Here is a 24,257-nt window from a genome sequence, read left to right on the forward strand (position 1 = left end):
CGCTGTGTCTCTGAACAAGTCATCGTGTTTAACGGCGCTATTCCGCTCCCTAATGCTCAAAACAAACAGTGAAACACAAAATGGACCGGCCTCCGTGTCACGTGACCGCGGCAGCGCGAGGAAGCGGGGGCACTACTGCCGCGAAGTGTCTACGCTCCACACCGCGCGCTGCAAAACAGGTGAGTTTACGAACAGCTGCCGGTTTAGTCACTCACTCTTTTATCGCTGTTGGTTTATAACTCTGAACAAACGAAGTAATCCCAGACTAACCGTGACGCGTAAACCTGGGGCACAGACTCGGTTAAAAAGGCGAAAACTGGGAAACTGCTGTAGCTGTCAAACCTGCTAAAGGGGCTGGAGATGGAGAGGAGACTGCTCAGATCTGCTCTCACAACTTAACCGTTTATATTAGCTACTAATCTTTTTATAGCCTATATTGCCAGCCGTTAATAAAATCAACTGAATATAGGGCTAACATACAAACCTTACGGTTCAAGTGTCCTCGTAACTCTTGTCTTACATTACTAAGCTAGCCTCTGTGTACACAGCTACAGACCATGCTGTTACCTGTTCTTATAGCAAACAATACTAGCTAACCATTTATACTATCCTACCTACTGATTATACAGCTGTGTTGTAAACTGCTGTTGGGTCCTCTTGTAGTATTTCAGTGACGTTATTAACCATGCTGTACTTACACTTCCTCATTGCATTACCATCTATTTATACTACAGACTGAATATACAGTTGCCTTAAACATTAAGCTATCTTTATATATTTTATACTCATTTAGCAACCCTTCATTTTCCTAATTATTTAAAATACCTACCTTATAAACCAAATTTCCCCATTATATTACCCAAGAGACAGCTAGCTATACATGATATGCATGGCATGGATGCTTCATTTTAATTACACAATAGCTCCAAACGTTTGTAGACAAATGAATTTCCAATTGTGTGTTTACAGTTTGCATAATCTCCATTTAAAAGCATTCAGGAGCTTATAAGTCACCAACCCCAATGCCAAGTGTTGGCTACAGGGGTCTAGAGCACACGTGCAGAAGTGTAACTAGTAGGGATGACTAGCTGGGGTAAGTTGGAGCGTAATTTGTGATCCAAAATGAATTATCCAACGTCAGGACCTCACTTAACTGCTTTGGCCCAAGCCTTGCTTGTACCATGGGTTATCACTCAGTTACTATTATACAGTTGTATGCAAATGTTTCAACTGGTCAGGGAACACATTTCTTTGATTTCTTGAGTAAAAATAAATTCAACTTACTGTTTTTCACAGTTTCTGTTTCATTGCATGCCTAACATATTGGGAAAAATTAAGCATATAATACAAATGCACCATAATATTTGCACATGTTATATATAAAGTGGGTTCTGCTTTTCTGGAGCCTTGCCTTATCACTGTGTTATGGTAGTTATCATTTCCATGCCCTGTTCTACGAATTTGTCTATCAACCTTATTTAAATAGTCGTTTTTTTAATCTACTGTATCAACCCATTTGTAACCCTCATTTAAAAAAATATAGTATAGCTATTTATCTTTTCATGAACTGGGTTTGTTCAAGAATTCTCTGTATCCTTAGTTCACGCTTAGATCATTTTGTCATGCTCTACTTTCATGATTAAGGTTATTCAAAAATTTTATGTTCTCATCCTTAAAACCTATTAAGCCCTGCTCTGTCAGAAAAACACTTCACAGACACGCTTTTGATTTTCAATGTACAACAAAGTTTTTCCAGGGCATGTAATACTTTTTCCAGTGACAGTGAAGTACCCTTTTTCCTGAAATAAGGATAAACATCTTAGTTTCTAACATTCAAATTTCTAACATTTTATTTAAAAATGATTTTAATAAATTACTAATTCTAAGTTAGTTTGAACTCTTATTGTTAATGTTCGAAGTATAAAACTATGGGTAGGGGCCAAAATGAACAGAATATGGGTAAAAAATTAAAATTTCTCAACACTTTTGGAATGTGTTGCAAGAAACTTGGTTCCTGACACAGGGTTGCACCTACAATGCACAAAACTGTAACAGAGCCATAGCTGATTTCAAGTGTTTATGAGATCTGGAGTTCATCCTGAAAAATGCTGAACTGCTTGAAAGTGCATTTAGTAAATTTAGGTTGAACCAGAGACATTTTTCTTCTGTTCAGTGAAAATCCTCAGTTACAGTGCTGTACTAGTTACTGTTCATTCTCTTTAGACAGACAAGTTTCATATATGATAAGCCTTCAGTCACAGCAGTAAATCCCCACCTGCTAACACCTCTGTGAGTAGGATATTTGCTCTGCTCCATCTCCACAACTTGCTTCATTTGCAGTTAGACACAGTAAAGTTTATTGTATTATATTGTAATTGCTTAAAATAAAAGGTTCCCCTGAGACAGAAATGCTTAAAAAATCTGTTTAATTTAATTCAGATATTTTTTACTAAATGCATTACATCATTTTCAATTATTGCATCATCTTTGTTTGCCTTGTTGATGTAGAGCTTCATCTGGTAGCTACACATCACACTTTACGGTAACTGACACTGTTTGTCTTATATTTTGCTTATTGACTTAACCTTGTTAACGTGGGCTCACTCTCAGAGCGATGTTCATCATTAATCTGAGCTTCTTCTTTGGCCTTCCCAGTACTGATAATAAAACTTAGATAGCCAACAAGTTAGCCAACATTAGGGGGCAAAGTATTATGTATAATTGTACATAATTTACAATGTTTTAATTGAACGTAAAATTTTGTATTTTTTTTAAAACTTGTAAAAGTTTGTAAAAATTCCATTTGAAACATTTGTGCAGTGTTTAACTGTATACCATTTTTTTTTCTTTTTGAACTTTGGCCTACATATGTACTTTGGCCAAAACAAGATAGAAAGCTTGCCCCCCCCCCCGGGCAATTGACATTATTATCATCAGTGTTCAAACTCCTTTATGAATCATGAAAATTTGCCTTTGAGTTGTGGGCTTACTAGAATGTAACACTTTTCCCTACTGATGCCTGACTGATTTTTTTCTACAGTGCTAAAGGCAGGTTGAAAGGATTAACCAAAGTAAAGCAGCATTTGTTTGTGGAAGGCGTTAACCATATTCTGAATTGTCCTAAATAATAAGAGATAATTTTCACCCGTTAAGCCTACAGTGCTTATTGTGATCATAGTCTGAAGTGCCTTTGTGTCCATTGGTTTCATCATTGCTTTTTGGTCTATGTATAAATGCATGTCTGTTTGTGTAAATTTATATCTCTGACCACTCTTAATTAATATATGATTGTCACATCGTGCTACCTTAAAAACAAGTTTCCAGTCTAAATATCCTATATAAACACCTCTGTTACCTGTGTTATAGCTGAATGAGAAATTTGTGACTCTCTGAAGATTGTGTTTCTTCTAGCCTTAGGAGAGTAGACAACTATTCCAACATGAGACAGATAGATTCCTCCTAATGGCAGATTCCTGCATTGTATGCAACATTTGTTTCTTAATTAATGTGAATAGAGTAAATCAGGATGTACATTTCAATAAAAAAAACAAAATTTCTAGTATAATTTCAAAGAGCACACATGATGAGTTTTTATTTGCAGGATATTGAAGAATATTTACCTCATTTAAAACTGGTAACATTTGTGTTTGGCAATGCTCTTTTATTTTTCTAGGGCTGAAGTTTGCAGACAGTATGTGGAGGACAACATGGTGCTTGTCACTACTCATCACCTCTTTTTGGCAGATAGGCTATGCCAAGGAGGGCGAGAATCCCCAGGACTCAGGACATGTGTCTGTGATCATCGTAGGTGGCACAGGTGACCTGGCCAAGAAATACCTCTGGCAAGGATTTTTCCATCTTTATGCCACTCATGTAGGCAAGGGTTACACGTTCTCGTTTTATGGAGGCGGGCTTTCTCCAACAGATACAGGGAATGCACTGCTTTTTGAAATATTGAAGAAGCTGAAATGCCCATCAGAGCTTACTGAAGAGCGCTGTGCTCTGGTTAAAGAGCAGTTCCTGCGACTTTCACAGTACCTTCAGCTCCAGACTTTAGAGGACTATGAGAAACTCTGCCAACAGACCCATCAGCAGTTGAAGCAGGAGGGCATGAGAGAGGCAGGCAGACTCTTCTACATGTCTGTTCCAGCTTTCGCCTACGCTGATATCGCAGCCAAGATCAACAGCAGCTGCCGGCCCTCTGCTGGAGCCTGGCTCAGGGTTGTTCTGGAGAAGCCCTTTGGCCATGATTTTGGAAGCGCGCAGCTCCTTGCCACACAACTGGCTGGTTTTCTTAAAGAGGAGGAGATGTACAGGATTGACCACTACTTGGGCAAGGAGGTGAAGGCACTGATGTCTTATTTACTCTTGATACACCTATATTTTATATGCAAAGATTTAAATAAATATTTTGTGTCTGTGTGCTCTAAAGGTGGTTTCCCAGATTCTGTCCTTCAGAAAGAAAAATGTCAATCTTCTGGAGCCAATTTGGAACAAGTACAACATTGAGAGAATAGAGATTGTACTGAAGGAAACACTGGACTGCAAAGGTAACACCCTGTGCTACACAGATGACACCCTATGTCTAAACCACATGAAACAACAAGCTCCAGCTGTGAGAATGTGTCTGACATGGGAAATCCCCAGCTGCACTCTATATGTATGCAGGGCAACTCCAGAAAAAATCCAGACCCGATTCTCCATGTGGAAATGTTGTTTTTTTAATTTATTTACACTAACGACAATGGCCTTTTTTGTTCTGATATTCATAGGTCGTATTCAGTTTTATGACCAGTATGGGGTCATCAGAGATATGCTCCAAAATCACCTTACAGAAGTCCTGACCCTTATACTGATGAGCATACCAGCTAATATTTCCAGCAGTGAGGAAGTCCTACAGAAGAAGCTACAAGTTTTCAGCACCCTTAAGCAGCTTGATAGGAGCAGTGTGGTTATAGGTCAATATCAGAACTATACTGAAGAGGTTCAGCAGGAACTTAACAAAACAAAGGATTATTTTAGCCTAACTCCCACGTTTGCAGGTGAGTTTACTCTGTTTGTTTCCTGCATATAATCAATTCATTTTTCAGTTAGTCTTTGTAGTACGGTATGGTTATAAATCATCAATGCTTGAGCATTTTTGGTATAGTTTCCCCTGTTTGTATCAAGTGTGTGCTTGTGCTACAGTACTAAGTGAACACAACATAGACATGTGGGCGGAGCTAGTAGCAGTGCAAGTTTTGAATGGTCAGAAGCAATTATCACACATTATGCACATAAAAAGAAATGCAGAGTAAAATGACAGTCAGTAGAGGCATAGGTACTTATTTCTCTAGTAACAACACAGTGCAATTAAGTGGGGGCAAAAAAACAGTGGTTAGGGAACTGGGCTTGTAACTGGAAGGTTGCTGGTTTTATCCCCAGAGCACACAGGTCATGACTGAAGTGCCCTTGAGCAAGGCACCTAACCCTCAACTGCTCCCTGGGCACTGTGTCTAGGGCCCACTGCCCTGGGCATGTGTGCTCACTGCTCCCTAGTGTTCACTAGTATGTGTGTTTCACTGCACGAATTGGCTTAAATGCGGAAATCAAATTCCTCTGTGTGCAAGCACAGTGGCCAATAAAATGATTCTAATTCTAATTAAATTTTCCTTGGTAAGAAAAAGGGCCTTTGTTTAAGTATTACAGTTATGTTTGTGATGCTATTGCTACATGTTAAGAATGACTGTCTATTTCATCTGTTCCTAGGTGCTGTCATTTTTGCTGAAAATCCCCAGTATGATGGCATTCCAATATTTATGACCTCTGGTAAGCAGCTCGATGAGCGGGTTGGGTATGCTCGAATTCTTTTCAAAAATGATATATTTTGCATTCAGGACTACAGTGTGAACTGCAAGCCCAAACAGATTGTGTTCTATCTGGGTCATGGAGCACTGGAATATCCAGCAATTCTTGTCAGCAAAAATTTGTTTAAGCCATCTCTGGTGAACAATGGTTGGAAAGAAATAACTGAGCATAAAGATTTGAGTGTGCTGGACCTACCACTCTCTGACTATTACATCCAGACCCCTATTTTGCCAAAAGAGGCTTATTATGAGCTCATTTCTAAAGTTTTCTATGGACGTAAGGACAGTTTTGTCAGTACAGAGAACTTGCTTGCCTCCTGGGCTTTCTGGACACCACTGTTGGACAGCCTGGTGCAGGCCTTTCCTCGACCATATCCTGGTGGTGCTGCTAACACTGACCTGCTGAACATCCAGCTGCAGGGTAGAGAGGTTGCTTTTGTCAATGAGGCAGTGGTGAATGTAATCCAGCAAGGTCAGGAAGAGAACTTCCAGGTTATGCAAGGGAAGTTCCGTGGGGCTGACATGGTGTCTGCTTGGGCAAAGGAGCTTGTGGAGCGTTTGGCTTCTGACCTGCACACTGCTGCAGAAGAGGCTGTTCGAGAAGATGGTCAGTTCCATCTAGCGCTATCCGGTGGCTCTAGTCCCATTGCACTATTTTTACAACTAGCTGTGCACCACTATACCTTTCCATGGCGCTTTACTCATGTGTGGCTAGCAGATGAGAGATGTGTACCACCCACTGAGGCAGGATCCAACTTCCACAACATTCATGACCAATTGCTTCAGCACATACGCATTCCATATTTCAACATCCACCCCATGCCAGTGCAGCTCAACCAACGCCTGTGTGTTGAGGAGGATGGAGGTGCACTTCTTTATGAAAAAGAAATCAACCACATGGTCAACGGCTCCAGCTTCCACTATATACTGCTCGGTGTAGGTCTGGACGGTCATACTGCCTCACTGTTCCAAGACAGCAAGCTGGACGAGAGTGGGGAGAGACTAGTAACCCTCACAGAAAGTCCAGTCAAACCCCACCAACGAATGAGCCTCACATTCACTGCTATCAACAGAGCTCGCAGGGTGGGGGTTCTAGTGATGGGCAAGAGAAAACATGAGCTTGTCACTCAGCTTAGCAGAATTAAAGGCGAATCGGTCAGGTATCCAATAACAAAAGTACTGCCAAAGAATGGCAGTCTAATGTGGTATTTAGACTATGATGCACTTTTAGGTTAAGAGTCAGTTAAAAACGTTTAGAGATCAATAAACTCCTGAGGTTTGCTCACTCAAAACAGGATTTTATTCAAAACATACAAACAATGCTGAAAGGAAACCAAAGAGGGTGTAGCCCTACAGGATTTATTTGGGGTTTATTTGCTGGACTTAATTGATTACTTTAAATCTGAAGTAGTTTGCATATTTGTGAATGGGGGTTAATGGGACGGTTGGTTTTTGCACTGTAAGGATCATTGTAAATGGTCTCATTGTACATTGTATTTGGCTATTAGTTCATTCTCCTGTGTATTTGAACAATGCAGCACTGGCTGTAGCATTGAGCCTTACAATCTGCTTAATCACACGAGTGTAGTTATCAACAAAATATAAAGTAATTTTTGGGCTGCTCTTTTATGGTTAATAAAAGTAATACTGTTGATTATAAAGTATGGCTGCCCCTGGTCAAATGACATATCGTTATGCTTTTTAAAGTGAAAATGGTGTATTGCATCCTCTAAAGATAGCACACCTGAATATGACATTTTTCTGCAAATTCAACAAGTATGTTGGTGTTAAATGCAGTGATGAATGAGAGATCAAAAGGCACTGGCATTAAGTGAGGATTTCAGTTGTGCCTTTTTCCCCTGCATCTTTTACATTAAGCACTGTAGTGGGTTAAATGAAACAGTATTTGTGCAGTAAAGTATGCAGAAGTGTGTTCTCTGTAGAGGATGTGTACATATTTCACAAATGACCAGGGCCACCCTGCCTGTGAAGTTTTGCTCCTTATATTAAAAATTAATGAAGGTTTGTGCTTATATATAGTTGCTTAAGTGTAGTTCCTTGTACACAATAATTATCAGATAGCTCCAGTGTCCTGGGTTTGTGAAATCAAACCTTGCCTCAGGTCATTGTCCGTGAGGAAATTAGTGTGTTCTCCCTGTGTCTTCATTTGATTTTTTTGATTTTTTCCTTGATGTTCAGGTTTCATCCCACCTAGATTCCAAAAGATCATATTGGTAGGTTGATTGATTATTCAGACGTGTCAATATATGTGAGTGTGTGATAACCCTGAGGTGGACTGGTGCCCCATCCAGGGTGTATTCCTGCCTTTGGCTCAATTATTTGAGGTAGACTGTGCCTGTGACAGGGATCAGGAATGACCTATTTCATGAAAATGAATGACATTTTATGTCAGACTGCATACAGGGTTTTTAAGCCATTGGTTCAAAGGGGAAATAACTATTGTGCACTGTAAATCGATATTGAAATTAAGTAGATGGAATTGTTTATTCTTGCTAAATTAAATATGTAATAAAAAAAAAGAATGAAGTATAATAGCAAAAAATATTTGAACATTTGCAAAAAGTTTGAATTGTTCAGTGGTAACAGAGAAAAAAAAAACCTCAGTGGTGATACCACAAAATATCTCAAAATAATTGCAGATTCTTCAGCAGACCTATTTACAGTCATTACATATATTCAATTCTGTTTTAATACCAGCAAATGTCTTTACTCTTTACATTCTGGCTCTCTTTGTCATTTCCATAGTGTAGCGCCACCCTAATAATTACCAGGGAGGTGCTGGTTAAACTTGTCACAAAGTGTGCACATAGAAAAATGCCTTCAGATGTCACTGAATGTCAGAAAGCAAAACAACTATTTCATAATATCATACATTTAAGGGGAAATCTGTTCTTGAGGCTTTAAAACCTTAAAGCCCAGTTTGCTGTAAATATATATACTACCAGTCAAGTTTTACACACACCCTACTGAATGTGTATTTTTGATTGTGAAATTACTTCAAAAGGCACAAAAATTTCAAAATCAAAAGCAGGTTAGGTGGCTCGGGTACATATTTATAGATTATAGATTGAGAGAATGAAGGCAGTGTGTAAAAATGAATCAATTCCAATTTTCTGATCAGTGTATATTTTAATTTGTATAATTTAATAGTTTTGAAGTCTTTATTGTTAAAAAAAAAAGCAGAAAATGTTAAAAATAAAGACATTTATTTTTTCTTCTTTTTTTGTAGAAAGGTCTAAATCTTTGACTGGTATTGTATATAAACTTTCTGTATCACAGACTGGTTTTGAAGTCATTCAGATATTTTTAAAAAGGCACAATGCTGTATGCTGAGCCAATGCAAGCAACACATACCTCAGAAAAAGTGCCTTATATTTAATAACTGCGTTTCATCATGGTCCAAGTAACTGATGCCTTATATTAACTTAAAAGTTAATTACCCATTTCATACAAAATTTCTGGAAAACAAGCGTTCTCTGGAAACACTTGGTTTTAATTTAGATGTTGTTTAATTTAAATGAAATTTAACATTCTATCTACCACTGTAACTGCATTGATGCAAATGCATTATATTCTTGACTTGTGCAATTTTGGATGGCAGATTGTGTTTTACTGATATTATGAGCTGATATAAAAACACATTACTGAAAAACAGGATGTCTGTGCGTTATTAAAGAGTGGAATAAAGTTTTCAGGAGTGTGGGTAATCTTGATTTCGTTTTCCTTAATATCTACAGCACTGTGCCAGTGTCACAGACAAAAATGTTTTCAATAGTGAGGTGCAGTTTGTAACATTGTAGCAGTTACAGTCATACATGTTTTCATTTCATGATCATGTCTAAAATGTGTAAATGATACATTCACACGTATAAAACCACAGTGTATTATTAAAAAATACTAAAGCATTTACACCATTTGGAGTATGGCGTTAATTCTTTGATAATTTTACAGATGTATTAGGAGCTTTAGGATTCTTATTAGTGCAGTTACCTTGCCTCAAGGGGAAATCAAACCTCAGTCTACTGAGGGGACTACACTACACCAAACACTTTTAATTAAATAATAAGCAACTTCTACTTCTGCTTTCCCTATGGTGTTGCAATGTGCAGTCTGCTGGTCAGTCCAGTTCCTCGAGAGCTGAATTACTGCTGTGTGGATTTGAGTGTCATTTCACTTTCTCCCCTCTTTGTAAGTCCAGGACTGTAAGAAAATATCCACTGTAATAGGATCTATCTCACCTTAACCGAAGAGCTCTGAGGCTCTGTCTGAATAATAGATGGATTTACACACAGCAGAGAACCATGCTGTGGCTCTCACCGCAGCTCAGAACAACGTCTCTCTGAACCAGTTTGGATGCATTCTGTGACTCGTCCAAAGGAACCATCTTATTACAAAGAAAACTAAGTGGAGACATACACAATATATACATTAGATACTATCGCTTTGTAACTAATTCGTCAATTAAAATTTGTGAACTATTTTAATTGCTTATTTGTTATTTATTTGCGATGTATATTGGCAGGGAGTACTGAGGTCTTGACAATACACATTTTCTATTAATGAATTTATATTGTCAGAATTGAACTGAAGCTGTTTACCTGTAGAGAGTCCACAAGCCCATGAAAATACCAAAGAGAAGAGATACAGCTCTGGTGTAGTTTTTGCCTGAAAAACACAAGTGTGTATTGCTTTAAATCAGAAGAAACTATTTTTTTAACTTAATATCTATTTCCATTGGAAATTAAATCAGACCCGGGTATTACTAAAAGCTACATATTCCACACTTACACACTGGGGAGCACTGTGCGTCAGGATGATTGTACAAAGTCCATTAGCGAATGAGAGGACCCCGAATGTGTGGTACACTGCTCGGACACTCTTGGGCACTGGGTCTGTCAGAGTAAGTGCCACTGCTAAACCTTTAAAAAACAATGGATATTTACCACAGGAAAAAAAAATACAAAATGAAAATGGCTTATAATTCAATTTATTTATGAAACAGCTAAAGCTCACCAGTAGCCAGGAAAGAGAAGACAATGCTTGCTATGAGGTTGTTCAAGAGTGGCTTCTCACAGTAGCGTATAGACTTTGGCCTGGAAAGATATTTAATTCAATCACAGGATGATGTACACACTTGTTGGTGGTTATCAGTTGTGTTGAACAACGAAACATGTCAATTCAACCTATTACAGATAAAAGATTATAGACTTGCCTTGTCAAAATGTAAAACTGTGGCGTCAAGCAAAGCACCACAAAGATGAAAAGAACAATCTGACTGCAGCACAAGACAAAGACGTGTACGAGATTTTACAATGTCTATAAGCTCCCAGTGACCAACACCACACAAACAGCAGCTCACTGAACACCACATATTACTGTTTATGTTCTGTATAGAAACCTGTTTTCACCACTTAAGAACACGTGGGTGCATCCTCAGAGCTGCAGTGACACTGACACAGTGGTAATGCGTTAATGTGTGTTTTTCTGGTAGGAAAGGATCAGACACAGCAGTGCTGCTGGAGTTTTTAAACACTCTGTCCACTCACTGTCCTCTCTGACACACCTACTTCATTGTTTCATCTTGTAGATGTAAATCAGAGAGAGTAGCTGATCTGTCCCTGCATAGTTTGTGTTAATCACCATCTAGTCCTTCATTAATGGACACAAGACACTGTTTGCTGTATTTTTTGGTTGGTGGAATATTCTCAGTCCAGTAGTCACACTGAGGGTTAATGTTAACTCTACACTGAGTGAGAGTTAAACTGCACTTGTACCAGCACAACACACACTAACACACCACCACGTCAGTGTCACTGCAATGGTCATAACAATCCACCTCCCAAAGCATACCTGCTCTGTGGTCGTCCCTACCATTGAAGAACAGGTTGAAAGGGGGAATACAGCAGAGGGACACCTGTCTGTAATTGTAGAGCTACAAAGTGCTCCTGTGGACAATAGAGCTGAGAGAATGGACAGTGAGCGCAGAAACAAGGAAGTGGTCATATTGATATGGTTGATCAGGGTATAGCGCCATTTAGCACGATATAATACAGACAAATTTATCATAACTATTAACTACCAAACAATGTCAAAATAATGACTTAGCATATAATAAAGAGATTTGAAATGCTAAGTCAGTATTGTATGTTTTAATTATGAGATATATATTATAAGTAAGATATACAACACTGACTTAGCATTTCAAATATGTATTTAATATACCAGAGGTGTCACAGTGACACAACAGTTAGTGTCGCTTTTTGAGCCCCACCTCGGATCAGTCTGTGTATTCTCACTATGTCTGTATGGCTTTCCTCCGAGTGCTCTGGTTTCCTCCCACAGTGCAAAAACACATGTTGGTAGGTGGATTGGCGACTCAAAAGTGCCTGTAGGTGTGAGAGAGTGGTGCCCTGTGTTGAAGGTGTGTGCTCCTGCCTAGTGAACCTGCACCCAGTGACCTCAAGTAGTCCCACCGTGGCTCTGAACTTGATAACTAATTAACTTAGCTTACCATAATTACAGAATAGCAAATCATAATGAGAAACTTACTGAGTTACAGAATACTTATATTTTTTATACAAGTGGTGGAAACAAGCTTCATGTCTGAACATGTAAATTATAGTAAATTATGCATTTTAAAACTGCTCCACTCCTGGTTCAGATCAGAAACATACAATTTCATCCTCTGGTCTCTTGGAAGCCATCTGCTCGACTGAAAAGCTGCATGAACCAAGAAGTGATGAAACATCGTCCTCCTTAACTCACCCAGCAGGCTGCAGGCACACAGAACAATGCAGTGGGTTCCTCTTTGACTTTTCTAATTATCATATTGTTTGAAGTAAAATGTGTACTCATGATTGTTGAATTAAATTTCCATAATTCAAGAGGTAAAGGAATGCTGTAAAGATAAAAGTAGATGTGAACTCACCAGTGAGTGCTAGTGTCCTGCTACAGCTCCAGGTGGAATAAGGAGCTGATGTAAGGGCCATTGCCCAGAAGTATTTCAGATTGCGCCCCCCTGTGGTCACAGGCAATTACCCTGGATGTTATTAGACCTGCATAAAAAATTATTCAGGCAGAGTCCAATGAATTTACCTGGCAATTCATCTCACAATTATGACAATGTTTAGCATATGATGTGATGAAGCTCATATTATTTAATGTGATTATTAAATGTATCACCATTAGTGCAATGAATAAATAATGTACAGATTTGCTTTTACTAAAGATTATTCAGCGTTTTTTCACTTGTGTGTCTTCTGTGTGGACAACTATCCATTCATGCCATGGTTCCAATTAAACATAAACATTATATTACCACATGTTCCATTGTTGTGCTTTTTTAAAAGCACAAGAGTGAAAATGTTTAGTTGTGAGATCACATTTAAGGCAAACACCCTGTCTTTACAAGCACAAGAAAAGGCAAAATGACACAATACAGGGTCATGGATTAAACTTAAAACTCAGTGATATTCCTTTGGACACACTTTCATTTGTCATACATTATCTGCAAGCTGAGCTTCTGTAACCAAACTGGCTTTAAAAACCTAAACAGAAGAACAGTAAAGTGAGATGATCAAGAGCTGTGTGTTGTGTCTGTGTGTGTGCGTGTGTGTACTTGCTATCAATCCGAGCTGGGATAACTCTGTGTTCATCAAAACAAATTTATGATTCACATTAAATCTATGTATGCTATTATCAGTAAGCCATATTAAGTTGTGAACTTGTCTGATATAAGGGGTTTTGTGGCTTGTGTTAGTGGGGTGAGTTAGTTTATTTTGCCTTAACAGAAAACATGTTGAGAAACACTGAGCTTGAGAGGCATAAACCTCCTCAGCTTTGGGCTGGAAAGCAATGGAACTGTGTTCTCTGGAGTGATTTCTGATCCTGAACTAATCGTCTAATATCAGTTTTCAACCTCACTCTTACTCTTTTGGCTGAATGCAGTCAAACTACAATAACGTTTGGCATTGACTTTGCTCCCTTCTTTTTTTTTGTATCATTGCACATCTAGGTTCTGAATTTTCATCATCCCTCTATTCAAACCGGACATACACACACCAATCAGAAAAAAGAGCGCTCTTCTCCAAACCACATCTTTTGCCTGATTGGCTCTCTTTTGATCCTTCAACTCAGCTGTGATAACTGTACACACACAGCACACTAAACACAGATAATAAAACCGTACCTTGAGTCAGACTTATGAAAACACGTGCAGCATACCTGAACCGGCCAGAACCTGCCTCCAGATTTAACTTATTCTCCGCAGCCCAACATGTGTTATATGACTCACATTGTTTTCTTGAAGCTCTCTTGAGAAACATCCTCCTTAATTGTGCAAAAAGTTATGCTCAGACCCAGAGAACTGCCCTTCCGAGATAGCCTTTAATATAGCCATTGTGTCAGAAGGATAAACCCTGCCCCATATTACTACACTCACAGCACACAGCAATCTGAAACATGACACATCACATCTGTCCCCCTTTCACATGCCCGATTCCATTTAAATTCCAGCCACCCTCTCCAAAAGTATTCAGACAGTGCAGAAGGAATCTGACTCTCTTAAGGGAAGACGCTAAGCATGCCAGCTAACTACAGAGGAACGTGGGACATTGTGGAGAATGAAAATTGTGAAGGTTATATGGTTGCACTTGGTGAGTAAAACCTTTTATACGCATTAATATGTGTGCAAACGTTTTACCACTGTTTGATGTCAAACTACATTTTGTTTTGTTCTCTTGTTGATTTCTTAAGTCCTAGGTCTGGCAACCCCATGTTGCCTGCACATGTTTTCCCAGCTTGATCTAATCTATGAGCAGTTTGTTGAAGTGTAAATGGGTTGAATCTTGCTAGATGGAAAACAAAGTCTAAAAACGATCTTACTCTTGGTGCGTTGGTTGGGATTTGTGAGCCCTTGCTGTAACTGAAAATAACAGATCATTTTTAGGACACAATTTCTATATATTTATTGGGAAAAAAACATGCCAAATATCTAACAATGCCACATTTTTATTTATTTTTTATTTTATTTCCTTCAGTATTTTGCAGGGATTCATTTTTAACATGAACACCTACATTTTGCATTCCACAGCACAAACTTAAAGTAGGTCAAGGACACAAACGGAATCATATTTTAATTGAACAGAAGTACATTGTTCAATTGCATGATTAAACTCAAGGCCTGTGAACAGAACATTAAAGACTCAAAAATAGCATGATTGTGCAAAATTCACGTAAGATAATGAATATGAATAATGAATTTAATGTGGGGTTTCAAGACTTGATCAAAAAAAAAAAAAAAACAGCAAATAACAGTTCTCTTCACTGTATCTAATACAGGAATTGATTTTGCTACGCGGAAGATAGCTAGGATGCTGAAGCCACAGAAAGTGATTGAGCAAGACGGGGATTCTTTCACAATCAAAACTCTGACCTCCTTCAGAAACTACACATTCTCTTTCAAAATTGGTGAAGAGTTTGAGGAGGACACCAAAGGCCTAGACAACAGAAAATGCCAGGTGGGCACCATAATTTGATTATTTATTTTTGTTTACCATTAATATGCCAAATGCATCATTATTTCATTAGAAGACTCTTATTTCCTCTCATTATTTGTACAAAAATATCCATAGACGGTGGTCAACTGGAAAGGGGACGCACTGGTTTGTGTGCAAAAAGGAGAGAAGAAAGACAGAGGGTGGACTCACTGGCTAGACGGAGATACTCTCTATCTTGTATGTTTATGTTTCTGATTTTTTTAAAAAAGCATCTTATTATTGCACTGCATATTATACTATCCATAACATTTTTGTGTTTCTTTTGTCAAGGAACTCAAATGTGAAGACCAAATCTGCAAGCAAACATACAAAAGAACAGCTTGATTTACAGTTAACTAGTACATCTTATCTTGTTTTTAATATGAGACATTAACACTTTTTTAATGATAACTGGAAAAATATTATTTTTATGTTTAGCCAATGATTATTCAATCGATTAATCACTAGTGTGTGTGTGTGTGTGTGTGTGTGTGTTCACTGCCATGGATGGGTTAAATGCACAGGTCAAATTTCATTTTACAGTTGTACAATGATCATAAAGCATTCACTTTCACTTGTTCAATTAAATAAATGTAAAGCCTGTTTCATGAAAATAAATAAATAAATAAAAGTATGTTTAAATGATACTGAGATATTGTGACGTTTTGGATTTTCAATCATTTTAAATCAAACAAAACATGTTCACAACCAGATTTTAACTTTAGACCGCAAATCTTAAAACTGGCTTTTAAAAAACTACTATGAAGAGGTTTCTAGGGTCAAAGTGTGGTGTGATTTGTGATTTTAATGTGTTTAAACAATTTATCGTTTGGAATAATTTATTTAGAGCTTCTGTGTACGACATTTCAGCACTGGGACTGAGCTCCTAATCAACAGAGGGCGCTACTTCACGAACCTTGGGATGAATCTGCTGCGCACAAAGATGCCGCGCCATTTTCAACTGAACAAATCAAAACATTAAAATACAAGACGGGCCTAGCGGAGGTTTCGGTGTAAACGGAGTAGAGTAGGAGATTTGTCTTAGACCTGTGGAGTCGTGGCTGAATTAACCTTATAATGGACGAGAATGAGGCGTATTCTCAGGTTTGAACGTTATATTTTCTGGATGAAGTAACGTTAGTTGAATGGGATATAGCTAGCTGTGTTTATAGACGTTGTAGTATACGTTGCATTGGTATTAGTAACGTTGTCGGGTTTGTATCGTTTGTATGATGTCGGCAATTCTCACGTGATAACAGCTGTATATTTAAATGACTTTCCTGAGTATTAAAACTCGAATAAAATGAAATATCATATCTATCAGTGATTAGCAATCTTAGAAATATAGTGTTATATTTAGCTCAGTAATATTTTAGATATATAACTTACACTGGGCAATTTTCACCAGACTTGCCTCTCGGTGTTCGTGTTATAAACTCCCTAGCCGCCAGAGGCCGTTAAATCTTACCAGGGCGCCAGGGCTAAACAGCGAACCTCGACCACAAAGGCATCCTCCAGCCGCTACTTTCTAGGCTGCCATTAACTGCCTGGTTAAATTAAAGGTTAAAAAAAAAAGAGTTAAATATATTTCCAAATAGAATTTTAAGCACAGAATGCACTTGTGATCATACCATTACTGAATATTTTTAAAAATATTATTCCGAAACTATTTTAGGAAGGCTAATTTAAAGAATAAAGAGACTTTTGGTATATTTATTAGAATAGCATACAATATTATGTGTATATGGTTTGGCAAGCAGCCCAAGAGTGTATCAAACAAATTGATTTGTTCATTTGCTTTTATTCTTATTTGTTACTGAACCTTTCTGTTGGTAACCAGAACTTTACCAGAGTAGGGGTTCCTGCCGCTGTATTCATTTCTGACAATTCTGTACTTTTAAGAGGCTGAAGGCTGCTGTTCATTACACTGCCGGTAAACTGTGTGAACAAATCACAGCTGATCAGGAGAGGAAGATCAGCAGGCAGGCGGTGGCAGCTATCGCAGAAATCACATTCAGACAGTGTGGTGGGTGTTTCTTTTCTGTTTAATCAATAAAATAATAAGCATCTTCCTAATTTAATAGTGAATAGTTAATAATATTGTAGGGCTTTGGAAATTTTACAGACTTTTTAAATTTTAAACTTGACAGAAACATAAGTTTTAATGCATTAAAATCCTGTTCCTAAATAATGTCACTTTATTTTTCTTTTGTTTAGACATTTTTGCCAAAGACCTAGAAGCATTTGCAAGGTATGTTTTAGTGAATGTACTGCAGACATTTAATGAATGGTAAATGTATCCAAAGCATAATCACCCATTATTCTTTAGTTGTACTTATTTATTTATTACCTCAGGGCTTTCTGAATATTTTTTCCACTCTTTTACCCCCTAGACATGCAAAGCGACAAACCGTTACAATGGACGATGTGAAACTTCTTGCAAGGAGGAGCTCTGCATTGGTACTATTTTACACAAATCCCTTTACTTAAGATACTGATACAGCTCATCTGAGATATCAGGTTATAAAAAGGAGCTTAAAACTTTCACAGGTTTTATCAAAAATATTCCCTCAGTTTACAAATGGCTGAAAAGCATTTATGAATTAAAACAAAATTTTTATTTGATCACTGATGAACTGGCTGCATAGTATTGGGTTACAGGGCTAACCCAGTTTACAGCTAATTTTATGCTGTTTACAACTTATTAAAATACAAATAAAAGTAAAAACTGAATAAGAACTCCAGTCTATCAAAACTGAGCTACTGAATGGGCAGGTTGACAGATCCTATTAGTACACAATGTCCAGATATATCCAAAGAACCCTTTAATGTTTAAGATCAGTTGCTTTCTGGTGCACCCACTGCTAATGGGACAATGGAACAGTCACACATGGACCTAAAGTAACTCTGCTCGATGCCAAGGGACTTGTAGAATATGGAGCAGAGCTCTGAATCGACTCATGATTCTCAGGTCAGGGCATTCCCGATTAACACATTAGACTGAGCCTGTAATGTTATTTCAGACGTAAAGTGAATGTTACTGATTTTGGAAGAAGGAATAGACAACAGCCCACATCATGACACAAGCACTAACTGGCAACTCCTGATAACTTTTTTTCAGGAAAAGTGGGATGTATTGTCAAGTCACTGAACATTTGTGAAAGCGTATAAGATAAGAATATGATCAAATGTATTTTTATGTCACTATAGTCAAACTACATCCAGCAGAAGAGTGAAGAACTAGCACTAAGCAATCAAGAACTGAAGGAAAAGAAGAAGAATGCTGCCAAGAGGAGGAGTAAGAGCACTGAAGAAAATGAAATACTAGAGACAGAAACCTAAAGTGGCAATCTTATGACCTCACTAGACGTAAAGAACTAGGGTTTAATAAATCTACTGGATTTGGTCAGAAGCACACTGTTATTCTGGAAATCCATTTATTCTGAGTGGGAAATGTGGAATATTTCAATTAATTACTCAAAGACATGCATCCAGGTTGTGTATTTTATTGTTATACAGTATGTGCAAAACATTTTCACTGCCTGTAAATGTAAGAATTTGTGACTGTATAAAACAGTTATAAAATATTTGAAAAGCAAGACATTGAGTATAACTTGGAAAAGGGATATTGCTTTCTTTCACATTTAGATATTACTCCTAGATTTTGACCACAAATTGGAGACACCAGTTACAGAAGGACCAATGATGACATTTCAGTTTAAAACATCAGTGTCTGGCTATAATATCTAGCACCATAATGTTGAGGTTTTTTTTTGATCCAGATAAAGTAGAGATGAGGCTTAAAGAGGTTAAAATGACTTTAGGAAACGTAACTATGCTTGATCTGGGTCAGAAAAAAAAAGTGCTTTTTATTTAGCTACATTCTATGGTGTCCATTTCTGTTACCAGAGATGCTAATCCTGTAACGGGAAACCAGACACTCCTCCATCTTCCTCCGTCCCCAAACAGACTTTCCACCTGGGATTCAGACGGAACCTGCAGCCAGCCATTTCCCAGGCCCCTAAACGTGTGAATTCAGTTAGTTTTTTTGCTTTTTTTCATTTTAATTGAGGTCAAATCCAGTATGAGAAAACAGATAACTATTCAAATTAAGTTTTATTGAAGCACTCCCTTCATTTGACAAGCAATATAAAATGTGTTTGAAAACATTTAGCAAATATTATAAGGGAATTCATTCCACAGACATTCCACAGCACTCAACATACAGGTCACACTTACACCATCACTCGTTCTCACCCTCTCAGTGTCCACTGAAGATGTCATCCACAAAGTTCACACTTACAGGTCAAGTACAAGGAAGTAAAGCACACACACCATACGGCATTCAGATCAGATTATATCAGCAAGACAAAAGAAAAAAAAAATTATTCATCAACATTCCACTAGCTACTTTAACACGTTGTCAATATACTATAGGAGAAAAGCAAAATGGTAAATCTAAGGGGGTTGGGGAAATGAGAGATTCTTCAGGGTACAGGTAAACTAATTGTCCAAGTTTTTGGGGTTGTATATAGGTGAAGCTGGGAATTGTCAACAAGCTCTCATTCACACGCTCACAAAAGCCATCCACTGCAGTCACATTTGAGCTCTTTCATCGCACTCGCATCAGTCTTTTTCGTTCGCTCGCTTCCACGCTTTCCTTCCTCTCTTTCCGTTCGCTCACTCGCAGCCTTCTCACTCTTCGCCACCACCAATCGCACTCAAGCGTTGTTCAAAATGTTCATTTTCTGCGTAGTTCGTCAATCAGAAAAAAGATACTTGATTTAAAAAAAGTGGACACCCACCGTGTCAGCGAGCCATGCGATGAGAGCTTTTAGACATGGGGAAGAAGGTGGGATTATGATCTCAGCCACACAGTGCTGCCACAGAGGGCCTTCTTCCCAGGCAAAACCCACAGATGGCAACTGCAGAAGAGATTTCGATGAAGGCTTTATAAGTGTTTCTTCACCAAACAGGTCTGCAAATAAAGCTGAACTCTTAAAAAAAAAAAATACAACTCAGATTTCAACCAGATTCTTCTCAATGCACGCTATTAAAAATAAGATTGAAAATTGATGGAAATTTGGTGGCCTTTTCACATGCATTTTCAGTGACCACAGATTAAACTGCATGCATTTTAAGAATCCAGCTGAAATATCACTTTTACCAATCAACAATGTAAAGAAAATAAAATTACACCAGGGATGATGTATAACACTCTGGCTAAGATATCTCACTTCAAACATTAAATTTAATCTCTTGTTTAAATGTACAAAGCATTCTGCTTTCCCCAGCCTCTCCCCATCCCCACCTAACCTCCCCCAAACACACAACAAGAGTTAAGTCTCTCAAAAATACTTACCAATCACACAACTAGAAATACCAACACTTCAAAAACAAAACAAAAATCCTCAGAACTCACATACCCCACCCTGAAGATTTGGACTCCATACCAGAGCCAAAGCTAGAGTTAAACCCACTGCCACCGCTACTGGAGTTAGAACCAGCACCCCACCCAAGGGCAGCAGAACTGGCGTTGAAGTTACTGCTGCCTGAGCTATACTGTCCCTGGTCTCGAGAGGAGCTTGTGCTTGAGCTTGAACCAGATGTTGCAGACTGACCCTGCTGAGCTAACATGCCCATCATGCCCCAGCTGCTTTGCAGAGCAGCCTGGGCAGCAGCCATCATGGCTGGATTGAGGTTGAAATTGCCAAAGCTGCCCAGACTACTAGAGCTGCTGCGGCTACTGCCATAGCCACCACCCCCAAACCCGTTCCCATAGCGGCCTGCCCGATCCATCAACTGCCTACTGTTGTTGTGTTTGGGCTCAGCATTGGAGATGTGCACGCTCACACCTTTGATGATCAGATCCTCCCCGCATAAGGAAGAGGCAACCTGGTGGAAAAGACACGCGACAGAAGGTTGTTTCACAAAACATTGTTCATGGTATGTAAAAGACTTCCACAAGTACCTTTAAATAAAATTAAAAATGATTTAATTCTAAAACGTTACGTGCTCATTTCCATAGAACAATAAATATGGCACATACCTGATCATCAGCGAAAGTAACGAAAGCAAAAGCTCGGAAAGGCTTGGGGATAAAGACGTCTGTGACTTCGCCATACTGCATAAAGAACTGCCGCAGGTCATCAGCAGTCAAATCTTCAGTGCAGCGCCCCACAAACACCTTCCTGCTTCTCATTGGCTCATCAATACCTTGCTGTTATACAAGAAAAACCACCCAAAGGAAATCTTAACATGTCTTTTAACACATTTTAAATGATGCTCAATTTGGCTTGTGTAATTAATCACAATCAGCTACACAAAATGTGATTGCACTTAAAATACATTTATTTACCACAATTTGTTACCTTTGAATTGGGCAGCTTGCAGTCACACCATCTCCCATCAATCATGTGTCGCTGTGAAATAACTTTACTCTGAGTTTCCCAGTCGCCAAACCTCACAAACCCAAAACCTTTGGAATTTCCAGTCTTCACATCTCGCTTTACCTGTGGTGAATTAAGAATTTGCACAACAGTGAGGCAAATTTTCACACCATGGTTGACTTTTGGTTATGTCATTGTGCATTTTGAATTTTGACAACTATTTACCTGCACCATAATGACTTCACCAAATGTACCAAAGTAATCCTTTAAATCCTGTTCTGTTGTTTTCCAAGGCAAACCCAACACAATCAGATCTGAAGTTTTCTGATCCCCCCTCTTCATCTTGGCAGATGATGCATCGATTTCATCCATCTTCCTCTTGTTGTCTGGGAGTGCCGGCTCTTTAATAGAAAATATCAGAACAAAGAATTGCAATAAACGTTTAACAACTGCTTGTAGTGTTCATACACTGGCAGGCAAAAAGAACGGTTTAAATGCACATATCCTATACTATTGTTAAACACCTGCTGCGTTATTCCCACAAAGCTTTTAAATATTTACAAAACGGACATTTATATTTAGAGTATTTTAAACAAGATATCAGAGGCCACACGGTTCATTAAGTGAAGTTTAGGTTAAATCTGATTTTGTGGGGCTAAGCTTGAAAATGTATGAAGGGTGGAAAAATCTCAACTATAATGGACGGTCTGTGGATAAAAATGAGAAATGTGCTACATGGTTCTTTTAAAATCACCTTAAACGGTGCAGCGAAAACGAAACACAGGCGTATTTAAGGTGGAATGAATAATTCCCAAAATGAAAATGGCGACTCTGAAACCAGTTTCGGGTTTAGACACATTTCTACAACCTGTATGTTTACCGACCCTTGGGGTAGTTAACGACGTAGACGAGATTTCCCCAGCCATTCTCCGGGGCGTGTAGGACCCCCTCCACCAGGCGGACCCCTCTCATGCACTGGGAGATGGGGCTCCGGTAGCGTAGGCCGCAAGCTCCGGGGAACTGCGCCGCCACCGTGGACAGTAGCACCGTGCCGTCGTCCTCCGAGGGGATCTCCATCGGCTCCTCATTCTCCTCCTCGGCCACTCGAATGTACATCTCAGCCATCTTGGCCGCGAGCACGGCGCTTTGACTACGTTAAGTATTAAATGTGAACGAAGGCGGAGCTCCTGAGCGCACGCGACTCAACAGTAGTTTCAGCTAACGTTAGCAAGCGCTTTTTATCACAAACGGTTTTAAACAACGAAGAAAAACGAGCAGAACAGCGTACACGCGCAGAACAGAGCAGTGCTGCAGTTTGTATTGAAATGTTGAAGGAAAGATTTCGTTAAAACCACCGAGTCTATTGTTGTCCGCTCGCGTCCCGTCGTTCCTTTGTTAGCGCGCGCTCTCCTCGGGATCAAATGAATGATACCTGAGCGGGGCTTCACTTCGCTACAGTTAAACCGCTCAAAACACGCTCTACTGTCCTCGAAAGGCAGTTATACAACCCCTCACGGGCTCTGGGCGGTTTAAACACCGTTGCAACGATAGAAATATGATCGTAAAAGTCCGATCCTCTCGCCGCTTCGAGCTCGTGCACAGCTTGTTTTCGCCGAAAGGCTTCACCCGAGTCACGGAGGAAACACGTCACCGCCGGAAGAGCGTGTTATTTCGGCGGAGAACTCATAGCACAGAAAATCTCAGCAGTTCGGATTAAACACGCCACTTTCTTTAAACAGCTATTAACAGTGACATGAGGACGAACAAGAAACATTTGTTTGTGGTTAAATGTCAGAAAGGAAGGACTTTCCTCTGTCCTTTCTAAAATACTGCCCCCTAGTGATATACAGGCAGCAAAATTTAGTATATTTCATAAAAATAACAAAAGATAGTATATTTTACCGTAAAATTACAGCTTTAAAATCATTGTGATCCTTGTAAAGGGAGAATAGAGCCTCTGTACAGGGTGGTAGCACTTTGTAACATTAGGGGGAATAGCAAATTTAGTGTTCCTTTAAAATATCAATTATAATTAGACATACATACGCACGGTCAAGGTCAAATGTTTACAACTAGGCTGAAGACATTCAAACCCAGTTTTACATATTATGTATCGCCATATAATTTTGTTAGTTAATTAACCTGTTACTCAATAAAATTTTACTTATGTAGGTAGTGCCTTTTGCAACAAAAAAGTTGTCATAACACTTCTTTACAGGGATCCAGGACACAAGGGTCTTGTTAGAACTGTTTCAGTGCTGTAATTTGGTCTAAATCCAGACTGAAAATCGTTTTGAATGTCATTGTTTTGTAGGCAGGAGCACAACTGCTTTGACGCCACCTTTTCTAAAATCTTAGCCATAAGGGAGATTTAATATCGCCTGTAATTTGCAAGCTCAATGATATTTTTAATAATTGGTTGATTACCACTAATTTCAGAGATTTAAGTATATATACAGTGCTGA

General features: G+C 38.7%; 5 protein-coding genes across 8 annotated transcripts; 3 read left to right on the top strand and 2 right to left on the bottom strand.

The window, feature by feature from the left end:
* Window positions 1-119: 119 nt before the first annotated feature.
* On the top strand, window positions 120-8,943 carry h6pd (hexose-6-phosphate dehydrogenase (glucose 1-dehydrogenase)). Its single transcript, XM_066666475.1, has 5 exons — window positions 120-179; window positions 3,674-4,341; window positions 4,433-4,550; window positions 4,773-5,042; window positions 5,749-8,943. The coding sequence occupies exons 2-5, from the start codon at window positions 3,694-3,696 to the stop codon at window positions 7,080-7,082; spliced, it is 2,370 nt and encodes a 789-aa protein (XP_066522572.1). The 5' UTR covers window positions 120-179; window positions 3,674-3,693; the 3' UTR covers window positions 7,083-8,943.
* A 532-nt stretch (window positions 8,944-9,475) lies between these two features.
* On the bottom strand, window positions 9,476-16,957 carry LOC136692800 (uncharacterized). Of its 3 annotated transcripts, none has more exons than XM_066666479.1 (8): window positions 16,793-16,957; window positions 12,796-12,922; window positions 12,542-12,640; window positions 11,080-11,096; window positions 10,881-10,960; window positions 10,656-10,786; window positions 10,466-10,532; window positions 9,476-10,267 (listed from the first exon to the last, which is right to left on the bottom strand). In XM_066666479.1, the coding sequence occupies exons 3-8, from the start codon at window positions 12,569-12,571 to the stop codon at window positions 10,191-10,193; spliced, it is 402 nt and encodes a 133-aa protein (XP_066522576.1). In that variant the 5' UTR covers window positions 12,572-12,640; window positions 12,796-12,922; window positions 16,793-16,957; the 3' UTR covers window positions 9,476-10,190. The 3 variants fall into 3 exon arrangements, with proteins under 3 accessions (XP_066522576.1, XP_066522574.1, XP_066522575.1); XM_066666477.1 differs by having other exon boundaries at window positions 11,080-11,142; XM_066666478.1 differs by lacking the exon at window positions 11,080-11,096.
* Window positions 14,370-16,007, top strand: rbp7b (retinol binding protein 7b, cellular). Its single transcript, XM_066665787.1, has 4 exons — window positions 14,370-14,521; window positions 15,207-15,385; window positions 15,500-15,601; window positions 15,695-16,007. Exons 1-4 carry the CDS (start codon window positions 14,449-14,451, stop codon window positions 15,746-15,748), a joined length of 408 nt encoding a protein of 135 aa, XP_066521884.1. The 5' UTR covers window positions 14,370-14,448; the 3' UTR covers window positions 15,749-16,007.
* cenps (centromere protein S) lies at window positions 16,315-19,036 on the top strand. Its single transcript, XM_066666480.1, has 5 exons — window positions 16,315-16,507; window positions 17,306-17,429; window positions 17,621-17,654; window positions 17,797-17,863; window positions 18,614-19,036. The coding sequence occupies exons 1-5, from the start codon at window positions 16,481-16,483 to the stop codon at window positions 18,743-18,745; spliced, it is 384 nt and encodes a 127-aa protein (XP_066522577.1). The 5' UTR covers window positions 16,315-16,480; the 3' UTR covers window positions 18,746-19,036.
* Window positions 19,037-19,284: 248 nt separating this feature from the next.
* tardbpb (TAR DNA binding protein b) lies at window positions 19,285-23,542 on the bottom strand. 2 transcript variants are annotated; one of them, XR_010801986.1, is made up of 6 exons: window positions 22,677-23,542; window positions 22,018-22,193; window positions 21,775-21,915; window positions 21,453-21,623; window positions 20,209-21,298; window positions 19,285-19,424 (listed from the first exon to the last, which is right to left on the bottom strand). XR_010801986.1 is itself a non-coding variant. In XM_066666476.1 (5 exons), exons 1-5 carry the CDS (start codon window positions 22,915-22,917, stop codon window positions 20,822-20,824), a joined length of 1,206 nt encoding a protein of 401 aa, XP_066522573.1. In that variant the 5' UTR covers window positions 22,918-23,542; the 3' UTR covers window positions 19,468-20,821. The 2 variants fall into 2 exon arrangements, 1 of the variants encoding a protein (XP_066522573.1); XM_066666476.1 differs by lacking the exon at window positions 19,285-19,424 and having other exon boundaries at window positions 19,468-21,298.
* Window positions 23,543-24,257: the final 715 nt, after the last annotated feature.

This window comes from Hoplias malabaricus, chromosome 3 (assembly GCF_029633855.1).
Source record: "Hoplias malabaricus isolate fHopMal1 chromosome 3, fHopMal1.hap1, whole genome shotgun sequence".
NCBI lineage: Eukaryota > Metazoa > Chordata > Actinopteri > Characiformes > Erythrinidae > Hoplias > Hoplias malabaricus.